Below are 20,060 nucleotides of genomic sequence, written 5' to 3'. Positions count from 1 at the left end.
TTTTGTGTCAAACATCTCACATCGACCAAAAAACCCCAACCCTTCCTGCTCCTTGTGCGGTCGTCTTCATCTTTTCCCGCCCCCTCACCCAACTACCACCACAACGCTTTTCACGATGATTTCAAGCTTCGGTCCGACTTTAACACCGACGGATTGGGGATTTTATCTACCGCCGCTAAGGCTGATTATTCACTCGACCCTTTTCTGAGCCAATTTCCATTTCCGCAATGCTCAACTTTCAGTAGCAAAATAGATATATCACTGAAGTGGTGGACGCCTCTGCCTCTGGTTGGAGTTTGCATGTTCTCCCAGTGTCTGCGTGGGATTCCTCCAGGTTCTCCGCTTCCTTTCCACACTCCAAAAACCCACAGGAGGTTCATTAGAAACCCTGAATTGTCCAGACGTGTGGATGAAAGAACGAACGTTGTGTATCTCTCTGACCCGTGGAGATCTCGGCATGACGGGGGAGCAGAGGAACCATCATGAAGACAACCCAAAGCAACCTAAAGCAGACGTCTACATGTCCAGCGCGACCTACCGGTCAATTATTTCAAAATAAACCGCGTGAACCGAGAAAACGACGGCACGGACACGTCATTAAAAAAAAATAGCCGTTAGCTTATCGTCCGTCCTCATGCAGTCCGGCCAGGCTGAGATCTCCATCCAAATCCAATCGCACCATAACCGTGATCTTTTGGAGGTGAGCTTCAGGCTGGACCAGGTCACACCACCCTGGACGAGTCCTCACTACCTCCATCCTGCATATTTTTGTTTATTTGTTTCATTCTTGTCATTGCTGTGGTCCCTCTGTTTATGTTGTCGTTTAGTTCTGGTTGTGTATTTTCACCCTTATCCTCCATTCCGTTGTCCATTCTTATCCTTGTTGTTGTTGTTCTCTCTGCTGACTATTTGTGGATAGCTTTCGCTATTTTCTAACTGTCTCCCTATTTATATTTATATTCATATTTATGGAAACTACAACTGCCACGCTGCTGCGACAAAACAATTTCCCCGATGGGGATCAATAGACTTTATTTTATCTTATTCCTTTAAGTGCAAGACGTCCTCAGAGTGAGGTAACGGACAATAATCTACAGAATGGTAAGATGCCTTACGTGCTCATGTGACTATGCATGACACACAATATGTAATTTCAGGAAATAGTATTCTCAGTTCAGACATATATATACATATATATGTATATATATACACAAAATAAATAGGATACTCATATGACCAAATCAAAATGATCTACCAACAACATAAATGTATCCCAATAAATATGTTGCATTTTAATTGTATCCTGTTACAGTATATTGTACTTATCTATATAAATTTATGTGCATTGCATTCTTATTGTATTTTGTTGTATGTATTTATATATATATATATATAAATATAGGTGTTGCTTTGAATTATATTTTTATTGTATTGTATTTATCTAAATAAATAAGTAAATGCATTGCATTTTTATTGTATTTTTCTGTAATATATTTATTCATGTATCTAAATAAATAAGTAAATGCGTTGCATTTTTTTGTATTTTTTTTGTAATGTATTTATTTATCTATCTAAATAAATAAGTAAATGCGTTGCATTTTTTTTAATTTTTTTGTAATGTATTTATTTATCTAAATAAATAAGTGAATGTGTTGCATTTTTATTGTATTTTATTGTATTGTATGAATTTATCTGTATCAATAAATATATGTGTTTCTTTTGTACTGTATTTATTTATCTATGTTTAAATGCGTTGTTTTTGTATTGTATTTTCAACGTATTTAATTATTGCTATAAATAAATAGATGCGTTGCTTTTCTATTGTATTTTCAATGTGATTATTGCTATAGATAAATAGATGCGTTGCTTTTGTATTGTATTTTCAATGTATTTAATTATTGCTATAAACAAATAGATGCGTTGCTTTTGTATTGTATTTTCAATGTATTTAATTATTGCTATAAACAAATAGATGTGTTGCTTTTGTATTGTATTTTTAATGTGATTATTGCTATAAATAAATAGATGCGTTGCTTTTGTATTGTATTTTTAAAGTGATTATTGCTATAAATGAATAGATCAGTTGCTTTTGTATTGTATTTTTAATGTGATTATTGCTATAAATAAATAGATGCGTTGCTTTTGTATTGTATTTTTAAAGTGATTATTGCTATAAATGAATAGATCAGTTGCTTTTGTATTGTATTTTTAATGTGATTATTGCTATAAATAAATAGATGCGTTGCTTTTGTATTGTATTTTTAAAGTGATTATTGCTATAAATGAATAGATCAGTTGCTTTTGTATTGTATTTTAATGTGATTATTGCTATAAATAAATAGATGCGTTGCTTTTGTATTGTATTTTTAAAGTGATTATTGCTATAAATGAATAGATCAGTTGCTTTTGTATTGTATTTTTAATGTGATTATTGCTATGAATAAATAGATGCGTTGCTTTTGTATTGTATTTTCAATGTATTTAATTATTGCTATAAATAAATAGATGCGTTTTTTTTGTATTGTATTTTCAATGTATTTAATTATTGCTATAAACAAATAGATGCGTTGCTTTTGTATTGTATTTTTAATGTGATTATTGCTATAAATAAATAGATGCGTTGCTTTTGTATTGTATTTTTAAAGTGATTATTGCTATAAATGAATAGATCAGTTGCTTTTGTATTGTATTTTTAATGTGATTATTGCTATAAATAAATAGATGCGTTGCTTTTGTATTGTATTTTTAAAGTGATTATTGCTATAAATGAATAGATCAGTTGCTTTTGTATTGTATTTTTAATGTGATTATTGCTATAAATAAATAGATGCGTTGCTTTTGTATTGTATTTTCAATGTATTTAATTATTGCTATAAATAAATAGATGCGTTGCTTTTGTATTGTATTTTCAATGTATTTAATTATTGCTATAAACAAATAGATGCATTGCTTTTGTATTGTATTTTTAATGTGATTATTGCTATAAATAAATAAATGCGTTGCTTTTGTATTATATTTTCAATGTATTTAATTATTGCTATAAACAAATAGATGCATTGCTTTTGTATTGTCTTTTCAATGTATTTAATTATTGCTATAAGTAAATAGATCCGTTGCTTTTGTATTGTATTTTTAATGTGATTATTGCTATAAATAAATAGATGCGTTGCTTTTGTATTGTATTTTCAATGTATTTAATTATTGCTATAAGTAAATAGATCCGTTGCTTTTGTATTGTATTTTTAATGTGATTATTGCTATAAATAAATAGATGCGTTGCTTTTGTATTGTATTTTCAATGTATTTAATTATTGCTATAAACAAATAGATGCGTTGCTTTTGTATTGTATTTTTAATGTGATTATTGCTATAAATAAATAAATGCGTTGCTTTTGTATTGTATTTTCAATGTATTTAATTATTGCTATAAACAAATAGATGCGTTGCTTTTGTATTGTATTTTTAATGTGATTATTGCTATAAATAAATAGATGCATTGCTTTTGTATTGTCTTTTCAATGTATTTAATTATTGCTATAAGTAAATAGATCCGTTGCTTTTGTATTGTATTTTTAATGTGATTATTGCTATAAATAAATAGATGCGTTGCTTTTGTACTGTATTTTTAATGTGATTATTGCTATAAATAAATAGATGCGTTGCTTTTGTATTGTATTTTCAATGTATTTAATTATTGCTATAAACAAATAGATGCGTTGCTTTTGTATTGTATTTTCAATGTGATTATTGCTATAAATAAATAGATGCGTTGCTTTTGTATTGTATTTTCAATGTATTTAATTATTGCTATAAATAAATAGATGAGTTGCTTTTGTATTGTATTTTCAATGTGATTATTGCTATAAATAAATAGATGCGTTGCTTTTGTATTGTTGGCAGATGCTTTTAAAAGCAGCTTGCAAGCCCAAAAAGAAAAGCCCATCGTCCTTGTTCCCCACTTCGGGTCCAGGCTCGGGGTCCCAGTCTTGGGATCAACCAAGTCCAGTTTCCCCAGGTCAGCTCCCAGAGGAAGCGGCGAGCGGCGAGCGGCGAGCGGCGAGCGGCGAGCGGCGTGCAGCCGAGCGAAGCGGCTGCTAGGTGGCAGCAGAGCTCACCTTGCGTGCCGACCAGCACCAGCGGCAGGTCGTTGGTGTTCCTGTATCCGGCCAGGCGGGTGAAGTAGTGGTAGACGGTCTGGAAGCTGATCTCGTCCTCCAGGCTGAAGACGAAGATGACGGCGTCCACCCACAAAGCGAACTGAACGCGCCGAGACAAAGATAAAACACAGCGTGAGGGACGAGCCAGACCCAGACGACTCATTTATTCATGATATGGTTTTTCTGTCTAGACTCGCCCACATTAAACCTCCATTCGGTCACTTTGCCGGACGCGCTCTGACCCACTTCCTCGCCGGACGCCGCCACTCCACACCTGAAATCTACTTATTCTCCTGGCTGATGTTTTCATGAATTCCCTCTGGTGTATTTCTTGCCAATTTTAAGGTTATTTTTTGCTTGTTTTTTTTTTTTTAATTCTCCCTCATTCAAAGTTCATTGTTATGACATAATTTCATGCAAAAAAAAGGCCTCAATTTCTTGCACATTTTGAGCTTCCTTGAAATGATCGGGGATTTTTTATAAATATTTTTTTCCCAAAAGGCAAGCCGGCATCGATGAGAAACAGTGAATGGAGAATGAAATGTTGAATTAGCTCGTGCAGATGAGAGAGCGATCATGTTGTTCATAAGTCTGAGCCCGGACGCCTGAGCCGAGGGTATTTTTGTGTCTCGGAGTTCCTCTAAAACACGACTGTCAAACTCATCCTGGTCCAGGGGGCCACATTCGGACTTATTTTTATGTCAAGGGGGGCCGGAACGGTAAAATCGTAGCGTAATTAGAGAAGAAACACTGAGTTTCCTTTGTTTTAGTGTAAAGGAGAACAGGGAAAAGGGTAAAAATCTTTCTATGTCATAAACTGTTCCTTTTAAAATAAATGACCAACAATCTGAGATTCATGAAGAAAAGTAAATGCGATTTCAACAGCATTCAGGTCTGCCTTCTCGTGAATTTTGTTGTATTTTCCGCCACAGAGTCTCATTGTGGCACCAAAACTAGCTGCATCCACACCAAGCAAACAGGTTTCTTGGTAATCTAAGCCAAAAAATAAGAAGTGGTCCATTTTTCTTGGAAAACCCTTCACTCCATGCCCACTTTTCTCTTTTTCGACAGCGACATCTCGCCGCTGAGGGTGTCGGGTCCAACGGAAAAGCAGATACATTTCTAAGAAGAAGTAAAAACGCTATTTCCGGACCCGGAAGTCGCATTGCTGCCGTCTGCTGTAAGTTGTGAGTCACACAGTGTTGCGTCGTGCTGCTAACACAGACTAAAACAGACGACATAGGAACTGCATTTTTATCTTTAAAAAAGTTGTTTGTTTTCATGTATTTTTTAAAGTTGTAGATTTATTCCACGGGCCGCACCGGACCCCCCGGCGGGCCGATACGAGCCCGCGGCCCGTACGTTTGCCACCCGCCGCAGTTCCCACCTGCGCCTCCGGGGGGCCTCCCTCGTCTCTGATGAGCAGCAGGTGACTCTGGCCGTCCACCACGATCTCTTTCTTGAAGCGACCGCCTGCGGAGGTGGAACAGCAGCGTCAGAAGGCACCGCGCCGTGGAAGCCGCCGCTCTAAGACTCACCTGTTCGCGGATCGATCGCCGACGGAATCGATTGATTGCGGGTGAAACTACGGGACGGAGCAATGATTGATGAGGAGTGCGATGACTGGGAACTACTTGGGACAAAGAAATGGGAGGGATTCGTTGACGTGATGTCAGTTCCACCGTCTGCCTGCCAGCTCAGCATATTTTGACATTAATTTAAAAAAAGATAAAAAAAATTTAAAAAAGGGAAACGATCTATTCTTAATTTTCAAATAAGTTACAGCCAATTTGAAAACTTCTCTGAGGACTTTCAAATTGGTGATTGCAAATTTTACGTCAGTTTTTTGCACATTTTTAGCTTCGGAAAACGAATTCCTTGTCATCAATCACAATTGGCGAGTTCTTGTTTTTTTTTTTCTTTCTGGACCATTTAAAAGGTTTTTCTTGTCAAGTTCCGAGTAATCTCTCACAGACTCCCCAGGCATCTAAATCATTTCCAGCTATTTTCACAAACTATGCGGCTATTGAAATTGGAACACTCTTCCTTTAGATTCTCCACATGCTGGATTCATGTCAGAAGCGTAAGTAGAATCACCTGGAAGGATTCTTTGGAAGGCTAAACCCGCAGGTGGCTGACGCTGACTTTTCCGGCGGTGCGGAGATGACAACCGGAGAGGGTGTGTGTCGGGGCGAAAAGAGGAAAATGGAATCGACGAGCTAATATGGGAGGGAAGCGGCCGGCCGAGTTCAGCCCGGGTTCGGGCGGGTTTCGACCCGGAGCGACCTCCGACCCCGCCGAGGAACCCCGGCTGCTCCCGGCGAGCGGCGAGGAAGGATGCGAGGAAGGGGGGGAGGAGAAAGAAGGCGGAGAGAGAGGATAGTTACCTGCGTCCACGTCAGCTAGTTTTTACAAGAGCAGCCCGGAAACGAGGAGGAGGCGGGAGAGGAAACACACAAAAAAAAAAAAAAGCAAAAACAAAAAAACAAAGCATCAAAGTTGCAGCCGCACTCAAAAGCATGCAGACATCAGAGAAGTTCATGGGTGGATCAGGAGAGAAAGGAGAGAAAGAGTAGAAACAGTGACCTGCTAAAATGAAAAATCATTTATTTACACTTTTCAATATGAAGTAGTTTGTGTAAGTTTGCCTCCCAACACCTCAGAAGAAACACAATCCCAGCATCACCGGGAACTCCAGGATTCGCTCGACAAAACAAAAGAAAAATCCTTCGACGGAGACGTTGAGCTGAGCAGCAACCCGGCGGGCGTCCGTTACATTTAACCGACGGCGACCAATAAACATCCTAATATAAATACAACATATTCTGTTGACGTTGAGTGATAGGGTGTTATCTAAACTTGCTGTTGAGGGGATATGAATAATGATTTGCGTGAACGGTAATAAACAGGAATAAACAAGAATCGCACTTCTGGGTAACTTAGCGGACTTTCCAAGCCGTTTCCTTGGAAGCGAGTCTCCGAGTTCCAATCTGCTCGGAATCCCTGCTGGTTTGGTTTTTTTTTTAATTTCTCCGTTCAATCAGCTAAAGGGGGAAAGCAGAACTCCACGTTGAGTCTTTTTTTTTTTTTTTCTCCCATAATGTCTGTGGGACCCCGACGGCCCGCCGTCACCCTGAGCCTTCGGCTTCAGCCGATGGCGTAATAGGTTCCAGCCGGCTTCTGCTCCAAAAAAAAAAAAAAAAAAAAACCCGCTCTGACTTTTCACAGCCGTCACGTCGCTTGTTTTTTTTCTATTTCCCCTCCACAAATGGGTGCGCGGACCAGCCGGGGCCGTCCGAGCGTCCCTGAAAGCAACGCCACTGCTGACGCCGAGGAGGCCGGGTCGACGTGCCAGGCCTCGGAATATTTCTGGTCGGTGGCTTTGCGGCGGCGGTCTGTGCCACATATTTTTAGAAGCCCGGAATGTTGCTGCTCTTCCTGCGCGACGGCGCCGGAGATGGAGCGGCACGTGAAAGACGAGGCCGTTGACACTGACAGCGGCGCGCCTTCGAGGTGTTTACCGTGCAGCCGTGAGCCCTCGGACCCTCGCCGCCGCCACGCGCTCCGCGGCTAAATACGGTCGCAACCCCTACAATAAAGATACCAGACGCCCGAACGCCTTTTCAAATCCGATTTCTCCGAAAATTCAGGGAGCATTTCGGAGATCGCCGTCATTTTGGATTTAGCGAGCGGTCGCTCAGCTCGTGAGATCTCCGAATGATCTCCTCGGCGCTCCGGTCCGAGGTGAGGTGAGAGTCAATAAATAAAACAGCTCGCTTCCGTCCGTTCGTGATCCGAGACGGAGGAAGCGTCTCCTCGCCTCCCGAGAGAGAGGGCCGGTGTTTTGAAATATTAAAAGCGACCGTGGGTTGAGTGGAAGTGGGTCTCTGCCTGGGAGGCGCCGCCGCCTTAATATTGATGAGGAATATGGTGGATTCTGCGGGTCGGCTTCGCTCTGAACTCTGCTTCCACGTGGAGACGGGAACCTTTCTAATCAGGAATACGTGGTGAAATCAAAAAAATGTTGAATTAATGGATTTGAATTATTAAGTCTTTTTAGTCTTTCAGGCCGACACCTTTCCCTTCTCACCTGCACATGCAAGAAATTCAATACGATTACAATTCATTGGGAGTAAAAAGCTTCCTTCCAAACACTGCTTTATAAACTATAGGTAAGTTAGTAGCGTCGCTGATGTCGACCTCACATGCTGACCAGATCTTCCGGGGTGTTAAGCAGCGCCGTGACCTTCTGGGATTTCCGCTGAATTGGTGGATTTTTGTTTTTGCCCGACCTCGGAGATGCAGACCGGCCGGACGGACGGAGGACCTCACCTTCTGGGGATTCCTCCTGCACGTAGGTCCCGGTCAGGTATCGATGGACCAGCGCTGACTTTCCGCTGGCCAGGTTCCCCACGATGCCCTGCAGAGAGCAGGATGTTAGGGAGACCACTATCCCTCACCAGAACCTTCTGGCATCCTGCGTCGCTCTGTGCTTTCTATTATTGTTCCTTTAGTTCCTGACAAAAGTGCGTTTCACTTTGATAAAAAATCAACAATCTGCAGGTGTACGGAGGTTCTCAGTCATGCAGGTCAAGGGTTGATTCTTGTCAAAATCTTTTACCACTGGACTTGAATTTCGACGTTTCCCCCTCTCACCCGAGGGGCTTCTGCACGTCCGAAGAAACAAACTATTTTCATGTTTTTTTTCATGAATTTTCCATTCGAAGTCATTGCGAATCAAACATTTCACATTATGAGTGAATGAGAGCATCCCGTGATACCCATCCACATATTACTCACTCAAAAATAGAAGTTATATACTGGATATATGCTGTGGGCAGCAGGTGGTGCCGTGGTTAGCGGCGTTTCCTCCGGTTTCCTCCCACAGTCCACAACATGCAGAAGGCGCATCAGGAACATTTTGCGGTTGTGTGAACGAGAACGAATGATTGTTCGCCTCTGCGTAACCAATCGCCCGCCAGACGCCGGTCAATGACGGCTAGCTGCTCGCAGCCCGAAGCGCAGTGGAAGCAGCCGCTAACGGACGGACAGATGGATGCATGTATGCATGCATGCATGCATGTATGTCGTCCTTCCTCCATCTTGCCCGTGTTCCCGAACCCCGGTGAGGTTCTGAGCCCTCCACGTTCTGGATGAACTCACCACTTTCAGCTCGGGCACGGTCCGGCTCAGCGTCCACTCCTGGCTGTTCACAAAGGCATCTGGAAGACAGAAACACAGCTGGCGGTCAACTCGTGCTCAGGGCCGCACCTCGCTCAGAATCGACGGTTGCGCGGCGACAGGACGGCCGATATCGCTACAAACCTACTGGCAGTACCTTCTGCTCGCTCTAAGCGATCTCAGGCAAAACTGTTCTCAGTTCTACTACCTCAGTGGTGGAACAAACTTCCGGAAGCAACAAGACCAGCATCATCTCTCTCAACCTTCAAGAAACAGGTAAAAACTGTTCTCTTTCAGGACTTTTTACTGCGCTGATGCCCCAGATCAGGTTAGGCACCAAGTTAGGCTATGCAGTGTGTGTGAGTGTGTACGTTTGTGTATGTCTTTGTCAAAAAAAAAAAAAAACTAACCCAAGCTTACTGTTCTGTATATTTCCTGTGCATCTTGTATTTGCAATCCTTATGTCCTCTATTGTAAGTCGCTTTGGATAAAAGCGTCTGCCAAATGTAATGTAATATTTCGCCCCTCCGGTCCACCAGGGGGCGGTGTTGTCAAAACAGGCACGGCACGGCAGCGCTCTCCATCTCTGAAGGTAAGGTGTGTTACTTTGTTCGGTTCTTCAGCTGGAAACCTGAGCACGTGAAAAGCCTTGGCGAGCGGCGTGGATCGCCCTGCCGCCTCTGAGACGGCACGTGAAATGATCCGAGCTTGGCGTTCAGCCTCCGGGATATTTTGACATGCGGACGGGAGGGGCGGGGATTTAAACCGCCAACCTGAAAGGTGAGCGCTAATGTTTTGGGCGGAAACCGAGGCTGAAGCGATTTGGATTAGCAGTGTAATGAAAACATTGTGGTATTTATAAGATCTTGAGTCCAGGTCCTTCAGAGGTCATGGGAAACAGGGGGGTGGCGGGGGGGGGGGGGGGCTGTCCTCCCACAATTGGTAACTATAACCGGCTGCCTGGGTTCTTGTGTGTGTGTGTGTGTGTGTGTGTGTGTGTGTGTGTGTGATTGCGTTATCAGGGAGTTCTGGTCCCGCCCTGACAGCCGCGCTAACGCTGGTTTCCATCAGTGTGTTGTTGCACCAGGATCGGAAGCTGACTTAGACATCCGCATTTCACACCTTCGGTTTACATCCAGGCTTCAAAACTGTGTTTCATTTCAATAAAAAACTGCTGCTTTTTATTTCATTTTTATTCGTCTTTTTTTGAGGTCAGTGTTTGCTTAACATGGTGCCATTTCTTGCTTTTTTTTTTGCAATATGGATATTTTTTTTCTGTCATTGCTACTGATTTGGCCGTAGAAATTCTGGGCCACTGTTTTGCATTTTTATGGCCAATTTTTGTCCAGGAGGTAAATTTAATTTCATATTTTTCTCCTGCCTTTTTTTTTTTTTTTTTTTTTTTTAGATATTTTTAGTGCCTTCTCAGGTGATAAATGGAACAAGCAATCTCCAAAAAGGGAGAGAAGCTAAACAAATAACAAACATCATTCAGCAAACATTTGGCCGTTTCTTCATTCATATTTGGAGATATTTTATCAGAGAAATTTTACAGCCAGCGGTCAAAAACTGATCATTCATTATGTAAATAAAATATCAATGTCAGAGTCTCCAGAAGAGCTTGACTGAACTGTGTTAGGCAAAATAATTCGTGGCACATCCATAGGATAGAGCTCTTTTAAAAGTACCATTCATTTGTTGATATAATGTTGCTTTAAATATCATTATTATTATTATTATTATTATTAAATATTATTGAACATTTCAATGGGCTCCTTTAAATTGGTTTGATCACCAGCGGACGGGCTCATTTATCCGTGCACTTTAAATCAGATTTCATCGTGAATATTTGAAAGATTCACAAAAATGGGGCAGGAAATTAAAGCATGGCGGCAGAGAGGAGGATAAGCCCGCCGGTCGACCCCGCGGGGCAAAGACAAAAGCCCCATTTTCCCCTTAAATGCCCCAGAAACCTCCGGACTTCCTGCAACACTGAGACCCACTCAAAGTCCGACCTGATTAGCGGGGAGGCGACGGAGACTTGGTTATCAAAGCGCCGCTAAAGAGCCGGGAGAGGTGGAGGTGCTTCTCGTATCGGAGACACTCGATGATAAAGAACGTCAAAAAAACAAAACGCTTTAGCCATTGAGGCTCATTTCGAGTAGTTTAGGGGTTGTGTTGGTCGTCCCGCAGCGGCGGCAGGACAGAGGCGGACATTGTGGACGCTCTGACAAACGGGCGTCTGTGTCTCTGCCAGCCAGGATGTTGTTCCAGCTGCTTCCTGTTTTCACCCCCAACGACAAAACCGGTTCTCGGCCAGAACTGCAAATTCACCGACGGCAGGTGAGCGTCCCTCCGAGCCTCCCGGAGGGCGGTGGCTAAGCTAGCGACACACTCCTGCACCGCGAGTGTGTGAGGAGACGTCTCGCAGGTCGCCGTTGGACTATTTAACACTCAGTTCTGCTCTAAATAGACTTCTTCTTCACTCTTTCATCCGTCTTCTCACGTTCATCCACTCACCCAGACACCATCGGCGTCACCATTACATTACATTACATTCTGAACTTATTATCTGAGGTGCAACTTAGTCCTTCTCTAGAAAATAAAGGGAAGACTTCAGCACCACAATGTAGCTCCAAGTCAATCCCACTTGTGTGAAATCAAACTTAAGAAGCGACATGGATTGATTTGGACTTGTTTAAACCCTCGTGCCATCTTATCATTGTCTTACGGGTCAAAAATGACCCGCAAGACAATCTTCCCTAGTGGTGCACAACCCACATGGAAACATAAACAAAAAAGAAGTATCACTTTTTCTAATTATGAGGTCTCTTTAGGAAAAGTCATAAAATTTCATGTTGGGAAAAAAAATAGGTTAAGGTGTTTTTTCTACAGCTAAACATGGTAGTGGGTCACTTTTGACCCGCAAGACAACACAAGGCACGAGCCTGGAGTGTTTTCACACTTTCATTTGGAGTTCAGACCTCCATGGGTTCATACATTTCATTTCCATTGATCATTTTTGTGCGGTTTTGTCGTCAGTAAAGAGCAACGTATTGAAGAGCAACGTATAAGACCTTATGTTCCCGGCAGAGAGCTGCGTTCCTCTAATACAAACCTACTAGCAGTACCTTCTGCTCGCTCTAAGCGATCTCGGGCAAAACTGTTCTCAGTTCTACTACCTCGGTGGTGGAACAAACTTCCGGAAGCAACAAGACTAGCATCATCTCTCTCAACCTTCAAGAAACAGGTAAAAACTGCTCTCTTTCAGGACTTTTTACTGCGCTGATGCCCCAGATCAGGTTAGGCAGCAAGTTAGGCTATGCAGTGTGTGTGTGTGTGTTTGTGTATGTCTTTGTCAAAAAAAGATAAAAAATAAAAAAATAAAACCTCACTAACCCAAGCTTACTGTTCTGTATATTTCCTGTGCATCTTGTATTTGCAAGTGTTATTTGCAGTCCTTATGTCCTCTATTGTAAGTCGCTTTGGATAAAAGCGTCTGCCAAATGTAATGTAATGTAATGTAATGTAATGTGATGTAATGTGATGTAATGTGATGTATTGTAATGTAATGTGATGTAATGTAATGTAATGTAATGTAATGTGATGTAATGTGATGTATTGTAATGTAATGAACGAGAATATGTCATTCATTCAGATCCAGGATGTTTTATTTCAGTGTTCCCTTGATTTTTTTGAGCAGTTAACACTGTTTGTTTATTTTTACTTTTCTACTTTTGTACGACTAAAGGAATACTCCACTGTCTTCCAAGTAGCAGCGACGGAACGCCTGTGGGGGCGGAGTCTAAACGGACGCCACCAATCGGCTTCGAGCCGCCGCTCGACCGCATCCGTTTATCCGACCGTCCGTGAAGCGTTCCCACGTGACCTGCACCTCGCCGAGCGACGTTCACATGACCCTCGTTGGTCCCACCAGGTCAAGGAGAAGGTTCCCCGCTGAGGACCGGCGAGCGTTCCCCTTCTCCAGCCGGCTCTCCGTGCACTCGCTTTACATTTCCAGCGGCACGAGAAACAAAAGTAGGCCAGTGAATATGAAAGAAGCTCCGAGGCGGCCGGGGTCCAGCGGCGCAGAAATACTTAATGAATATTTTAGACTGACCAGCTGCGATGCCAACGCAACAAACGCCGACGGCTGCGATTCATTTGAAACGTCCCTGCAACGTTAGATTGAATTTCTACACTTGTTTTTGTTTACAGTTTCCCTTGTTGATAGGCAAAATCCATGAGGTAGAAACCTTTATTTTTTTTTACAATTATTATACAATTAACATCCTCCTCTTCCCTGTGGCTGTCAGCAAAGTTTTGATACAGTTTTCTCGCTTTTGTGCAGATAACGTTTGTATCCAACGTATTGTTTTTTTTCCTGCAGTCATTAATCCACAGAGCTAATGCAGACTCCATCCTCACCATGGTCTTGTTGCGGACAGTTACAACCCTTTTTGCATCCTTATTAAAACTTCTCGCTGCTGTCGTCCTTATGTTTTTTTTCCTCCTTCTTCATGGAACGAACGGAAGATTCATTCATTCCGTAATGCCGACCTACAGCCGCGTAGCTTTTACCTTCCCTTAGCATGTCCAGAAGTTTAACTTTATCTGCCATAGATAGCATCTTCCGCTGCCTTTTGGGCCCTTTTGTCGCTCCAGAGTGTTTTGTCAACATTATGGGTTTTAAAGAAACTCGAAATCGCAAGAGAATTTGCACGTACGTCATGGAAATCTGGCAAGCTGTTTGACGTACGTGTACATATTAAACTACAACGTTATTGACGCACAGGTAGAGAAGAAGCGGAGTGACTTTTTAGCCAATCAGAATGCAGAACACAATGCACCATGCAAATCCGTGAAGTTGCGAAACCGTGAAAAGTAAACCGCGTTATAGCGAGGGATCGCTGTATTTTAAAGCGTCTTCAGATTCCCTCACGTTTCCTGGTTGACTTTCAGGCAGGAATATTTCAAGCGATACAAACGACCCGGTGATGTCGGGACGGCGCAGAATTGCTTTGCGAAATTGCGGAATTGCTCACTTTGCATCTATAGTTTCTACTATTACCTGTAATCATTGCTTTTTAATACAAATGTACTCATGTTGGTCACGACAATGGCGCTTTTTCGTGGCACTTTTTGGAATTCCAGGGTGTTGTGACACCGAAAAAACCCCTGCCAATACGGCCTGGGAGTCTGGATTGCATTATTTTTGGATTTCTTCTCCGTTTGGCTCGGTCAGCCCGTATGTTTAGAGCTCGGGATGTTTATCGCGGGCTGGACGAAATGAGCTCACGCCGGCCGTTTGGAGTCTCGCCCGACGGCGTGGGCGGGGGGACGCCGGGACCGAACACCCCCCCGGACAACGACAAACATTTTGGAAACACTGGCCGAAAGGCAGAGATCCCTCCGGTCTCATTTCATCACCTTCTTCTCCATTTCAAGGTGATGTTGTTTATATTTCCGAAGCCCACACTGTTAATGTTTTGATAACTTATTGCATTCATCTTACATTCATCTTACATCTTACTTCATCTATTCATTCTCATTAAATATGGGCGATTTAAGGGAATCTGTTGGTGTTTTTAAGATTTTGCTACATTTGGGTCATTTTTTTTCAGCCCGTTTCTTCCGTTTTTAACGTTTTAACTGCACATTTTTCAACTTCTTGACTTCTCAGGGAGTTACTCCACAAGGTTGAGGGTCCTGAACGGAATTTTCTAGTTACTTTTTGGAAATGCCTGGACAATTCATTTTTCAAAGATTTCTGTTAGGAGTGACATTAAGATCGAACGCTTCCTTCCCTGGAGTTCGGCAAGTAGTTTTTTTGTTTTACTTGTCCGACAGCAAAGCAGTTGAAGACACTGGACTCCAGACTGGCCATCGCTCAGATGAAAGCAGAAGAGGAGGATGGGGAGGAAGAAAAGTGGCTGGTGGGGTGAAGAGGAGAGGCCCAGATGTTACGCTCTGTTAGGAGGTGCCATTCCACTTCAGACGGGGGTTTCCTCCGTGTGTGTGTGTGTGTGTGTGTGTGTGTGTGTTTCATCAGTCTAATTCCAAAGACGGACAATTTTACACTTGGCTTCGATTTTTGGCGAGTCAGCATGCCTGGATATTTATGTATTGCCACATAGTCTTGCTAATGTCGGTCCAAAACGGGTGATTTCCTAAAGCGAGCGAGTGTGTGGGGTCTCAGCTCTGACCAGGTCACGTCACAACCAGAAAAAACTTTATTTGTCCCAGAGGACCAACTGGGGGGCACGTGGGGTAGGAGCATCAAAATTGTGAATGTCAGGAATAAGATGAAAAAAATAAAAAATAAATAAAAATGTGTGTGTGTATATATATATATATATATATATATGTATGTGTGTGTGTGAAAAAAAATAAATGTATGAAAAAAAATGTGTGTGTGTATATATATATATATATATATATACACACACACACACACATTTTTTATATATATTTTTTATATTTTATAGTATATTTTATATTTTTTCATATATATATGAAAAAATGTGTGTGTGTGTGTATATACACATATATATATATATACATACAAACACATTTTTTTATATATATTTTTTATATTTTATAGTATATTTTTTCATATATATATATATATATATATATATACACACATTTTTTCATTTATTTTATTTTATTTATTTTATTCTATTTGCAAATAGTAGGTATGCTCCCAACTACCTGCTGACACTTCCAGCATCACTCCTTCCCAGACAAGTTCGCTCCACAAACAGCCAGGCCTGTTCTGTGATCCACTGATGCTCCTCACCAAACTTCTCTCCTCTCCCACAAAACCAAAGAGCAGCAGAAACCACCTCGCTATTTATCGATGACGGTTGTTGGCCGCCATAAACAAGTTAAAGAAGCTCCAGTTTGCCGGAACAAAAAGTCCTGAAAAGCTATGAAAAATTTTTTTGGGGGGAAAAAAAATACATAAAATTCCACAAAATGACCTAATTCTTGGCAACTAGCTAAGAAATTAAACATCAGCAAAAACTTGACTGAGAATGGGATGGTATTGAGGAAAATTTCAAATCATTCATAAATTGAAACATCGAATAAGTGAACAAAACAAACATACATGCATATGTACGCACATATACATACATATGCATACATATATACATGAACACATATATATTTGTTGTCACACACACATATTTATATGTATATATATAAATAAAACAGCTCCTTGCTGACATTCGTTATGGTCAGAATAAACAGGAAGTGGGTTCCTTTTGTATGGCGCTCAGCCAGGCGCGTTACATAACAGCGAAGCAAACACACACGACGACATCCCGGCCGGGAGGTGTGTGTCTGAGAAGGTCTGAGAAGGTCTGAGAGCGGCCAAGATGCCGGCCATCAGGCGACCTCAGCAGGTGAACGCGGGACGAGGGCCGCGTTCCCGCCATGGCCAAACATTTTGTTGTTTGAATACCGCACACAAAACAAACACTATCTACCTTAAAAGCTATTTTAGGAATGACGTTCACGCTTCCTATCCTACGCTTTGCGTCTCGTAGTAGCAGAGCGCTCAGGATGATCATGGGGCAAGCCTCCAAAAAACGTCAATTTGAGAATTATAAAAAATAAATAAAAAAAAACTGTCAGTCCAATGGGTTTCAAACCGATGACTGCCTTTACTGGTTTTTCTGCCCGGCATTTTACGCAGCCATTTGATACTTTTACCACGAAAATGAAAGAGAAGAGAATGTGTGTTTGTCCGGGACGGTTACTGAAGGGTTTCAGTCCGGATTCCACCCGGTCGTCGCGTTGCAGAAACGTCGACCAGGAAATATTTGGCGTGGATTTGGAGGCTGCGGCTCAGAGAATGTTTCCAAACATCGGGAGACGTCAGACACTAACTAATGTTATTGTAGTGTGAAGCCATCTGGGACACACACACACACACAATGAGCAGGATCATGGGTGACTGTTACTCCCCTCAGGGCAATGTGTGTGTATGTGTGTGTGTGTGTGTGTGTGTGTTGGAGGTTAACCCGTTGCCTGACTGTGACAAATCAAAGCAGCAGCACCTCATCAGTCACACGTGACATGATATTATCTGTCGCCCTTCACGCCTCCTCTCCTTCGCCACGCGTCCTCGTCGGCTTCTACTCCAACTCCGAAGCGTCGGATCGTACCATTTTTAAAAAGCGGGGTGTGCGGCTTCTCTGTCAATTGTGTCTGCAACTTCCCTAATTATATTTTCCTCTTTATAAAAGTATATGTGTGTGTATTTGGACTGAGATGTAAAAAATATATGTATTCATGGACTTCAGACGCATGTATGGATGTTTAGGCAACATGAAATGAGTAAAAAAGCTCCCCAGGAAAATATATTCATCTGGGGATTTTTGGGGGGAGGGGCCTGTGTGTGTGTGTGTGTGTGAGTTGACAGCACGTATGTGTGTCGTATGTGTGTTTGTACCCGTCAACCGACATGCGTCAGAGTTAATTCAACCCGTCCGACAGGTAGCAACACAAATGCCGGCTTTGTGTTGGCAAACGCCTTGTTTCTGCTGTTTCTACATTGCATGCAGGGAGACGACCCACGAGGGGGAAAAAAAAGGGGAAAAAAAAACAATATATACATATAAAGGTTGAAATTGAATCACAAACAGTCTCATTTTTCTTCATTATCCAACAAACAGACAGATTCATAAGAGTCGCAGCGGCGTTTATACATTTCTCATTTCAGTCAATTTTCCATTACATACGTACGTGTGTGTGTGTGTGTGTGTGTGTGTTTAAGACAGGTTGTTCATGTGACGCTGGAAGAGCGTACGGATGGACGGAGGAAGGAAAACACCGAGGGAGAAAAAGACCGACAAGGACAAACGAAGGACGAGCTGGTTTGAAAAGATACAAAGAAGATTAGGAGGAGGAACAAGAAGGTCAGGAGGGATGACAAGAAGATTAAGGCGGATAAAAGAAAGGTTTGGACGGATAAAAAGAAGGTTTGGATCAAGCAGAAGAATGAGAAGATGGATAGAAAGGATAAGTTTGACAGGAACGCTCGTATGGCTAGAAAGAGGGTGAGGCTGGTGGGAAAGACGGAGCGGTGGGATGAGAAGGATGACGATACGGTTAGTAAAGATACCAAGATGGTCAGGAAGGGCGGAAAGGAGCCGAAGGAGGTAAGACAGTTTAGGTAAAGTGTGTGAGGGGTTTGGAGGAGGATTAAACGAGGTGAGGGAAGATCACGGAGGGATGAGAAGAAGTCACGGGCGAAAAGACGAACGCGGGAGAGAGAAACACGACATACGACAAAGTAACGCATAATATATTCATTCATTCGTTCATTATAGATACCGCTTATGGGGTCAGGGGGTCGCGGTCGGATGTTCTGATTGGTCGAGAGGCCGGGATCAAGAAGAACGGGAGGAAGAACCCAATGGAGGGCGAGCGGGGAGGAAGGATGAAAAAGCATCGTAAATAGACAGCTGTGTGACATCCCACTGATGTGGGAGGCTTTTATCAGTCCACACACACACACACACACACACACACACAGACACACACGTGCGCACAGCACTGCTTACTAAACAGGAAAAGGGCGCAGCGCGATGCTCCTTCAGAAGTAAATCCGGGGGATCCTCTGCTTCTTTACACTCTCAGGGCGATGACCTTTGACCCCCCCGGGGCTCACGGTTCATCTGCATGGCCACACACATTGTGGCAGTTAAACAAAGACACACACGCCGGGGTCGGCGGGGTCACCGGAACCGGCGGCGAGCGGTCCGAGGACGGCCGGCCGGCCGACGGATGAGATCGGTGTCGTGTTCTGAGAGGGTTTAACCTTCTAGAACGCCCCGAAAAAAAACACCCCAAATCCAATCTGGGATGAATTGACAGCAGAAAATGCCGAGCTAAATATTTGGTTTGTTCAAACACGTCAGCAATCGGCGATGTTTTGGTTTGATTCTACTTTAAAGCATGCGAGGAGCTTTCTGCCTCGCACCTCGTCCTCTCCACAGCTCTGTCATTCGTGTGAGCGGCGGCGGCGGCCATATTGCCCGGCCCTGTGAAGCGGGCCAGCTGGCCCGGCAGGAGGCGGGTCGCGGCCACAGAGGGAGGCTGTGTGTCCGCATCCAACAGGACGGATGTCGGAGAAGGAAGCCGGCAGCCTTTCGCCGCCTCGAAGAACTCGACGCCATTCGGGTCCTGCATTTTGCGGAGCCGCGAATGTCCAAACGTCCATTTGAGGCATCAAAATGGACGTTTTCTAAAGCTTCCCCTTCAGGCTGGACGCCCGCTACCTTGTCGTGTCTTAACTACCCTTTAAATAAGTTTACGTCGCAAACGCGCTTTGGTTGCCGTGGCAACAGCTCCTTCAGATCGTCTTGGGGACGGAGGGGAACTCGAGCGGCGCTGAAATAAAGCGCCGCGAATGGGAGGAGCCAATCAGTCGGATGTGAAAATGAAAGGTAAGACTAAATCCAACCGCCGCCGCAGGATTAAAATAACATTTTAAATAAATGCCGAAAGGTGCACCGAGTCCACGGAGACCAGTTCGGAAGAGCCGGAGTTAATAAGCGAGACGAGCCGAGTTTAAAGCTGCGTCCGTTTGCTCTGACGGGTCGGACTTTGTGTCTGCAGGTTCGACTGACACGCAAAAGGGTTTGTCATGTTTTCACAAAACAAGAAAAAATACAAGATTCAATCAGGAAGGCAGTCAGGCAGGCA

The 20,060-nt window shown here is 43.0% G+C and overlaps 1 protein-coding gene across 2 annotated transcripts in view; it reads right to left on the bottom strand.

Moving 5' to 3' along the window:
- The window catches only part of agap1 (ArfGAP with GTPase domain, ankyrin repeat and PH domain 1), a 144,816-nt gene that overhangs the window by 72,740 nt on the left and 52,016 nt on the right, over positions 1-20,060 (bottom strand). For both annotated transcript variants that reach the window (XM_086148622.1, XM_086148621.1), the window contains 4 exons: positions 9,321-9,379; positions 8,490-8,577; positions 5,545-5,630; positions 4,116-4,257 (listed from right to left, as the gene is read on the bottom strand). In XM_086148622.1, coding sequence (XP_086004748.1) covers positions 4,116-4,257; positions 5,545-5,630; positions 8,490-8,577; positions 9,321-9,379 — 375 coding nt within the window. The remainder of the gene's footprint in view (positions 1-4,115; positions 4,258-5,544; positions 5,631-8,489; positions 8,578-9,320; positions 9,380-20,060) is intronic.

The sequence above is a fragment of the Fistularia commersonii genome, chromosome 6, assembly GCF_037954325.1.
Source record: "Fistularia commersonii isolate RoL2024-O1a breed Wild chromosome 6, RoL_Fcom_v1.0, whole genome shotgun sequence".
NCBI classification, from domain to species: Eukaryota; Metazoa; Chordata; class Actinopteri; order Syngnathiformes; family Fistulariidae; genus Fistularia; species Fistularia commersonii.
This window is presented reverse-complemented; position numbering and strand designations above follow the sequence as displayed.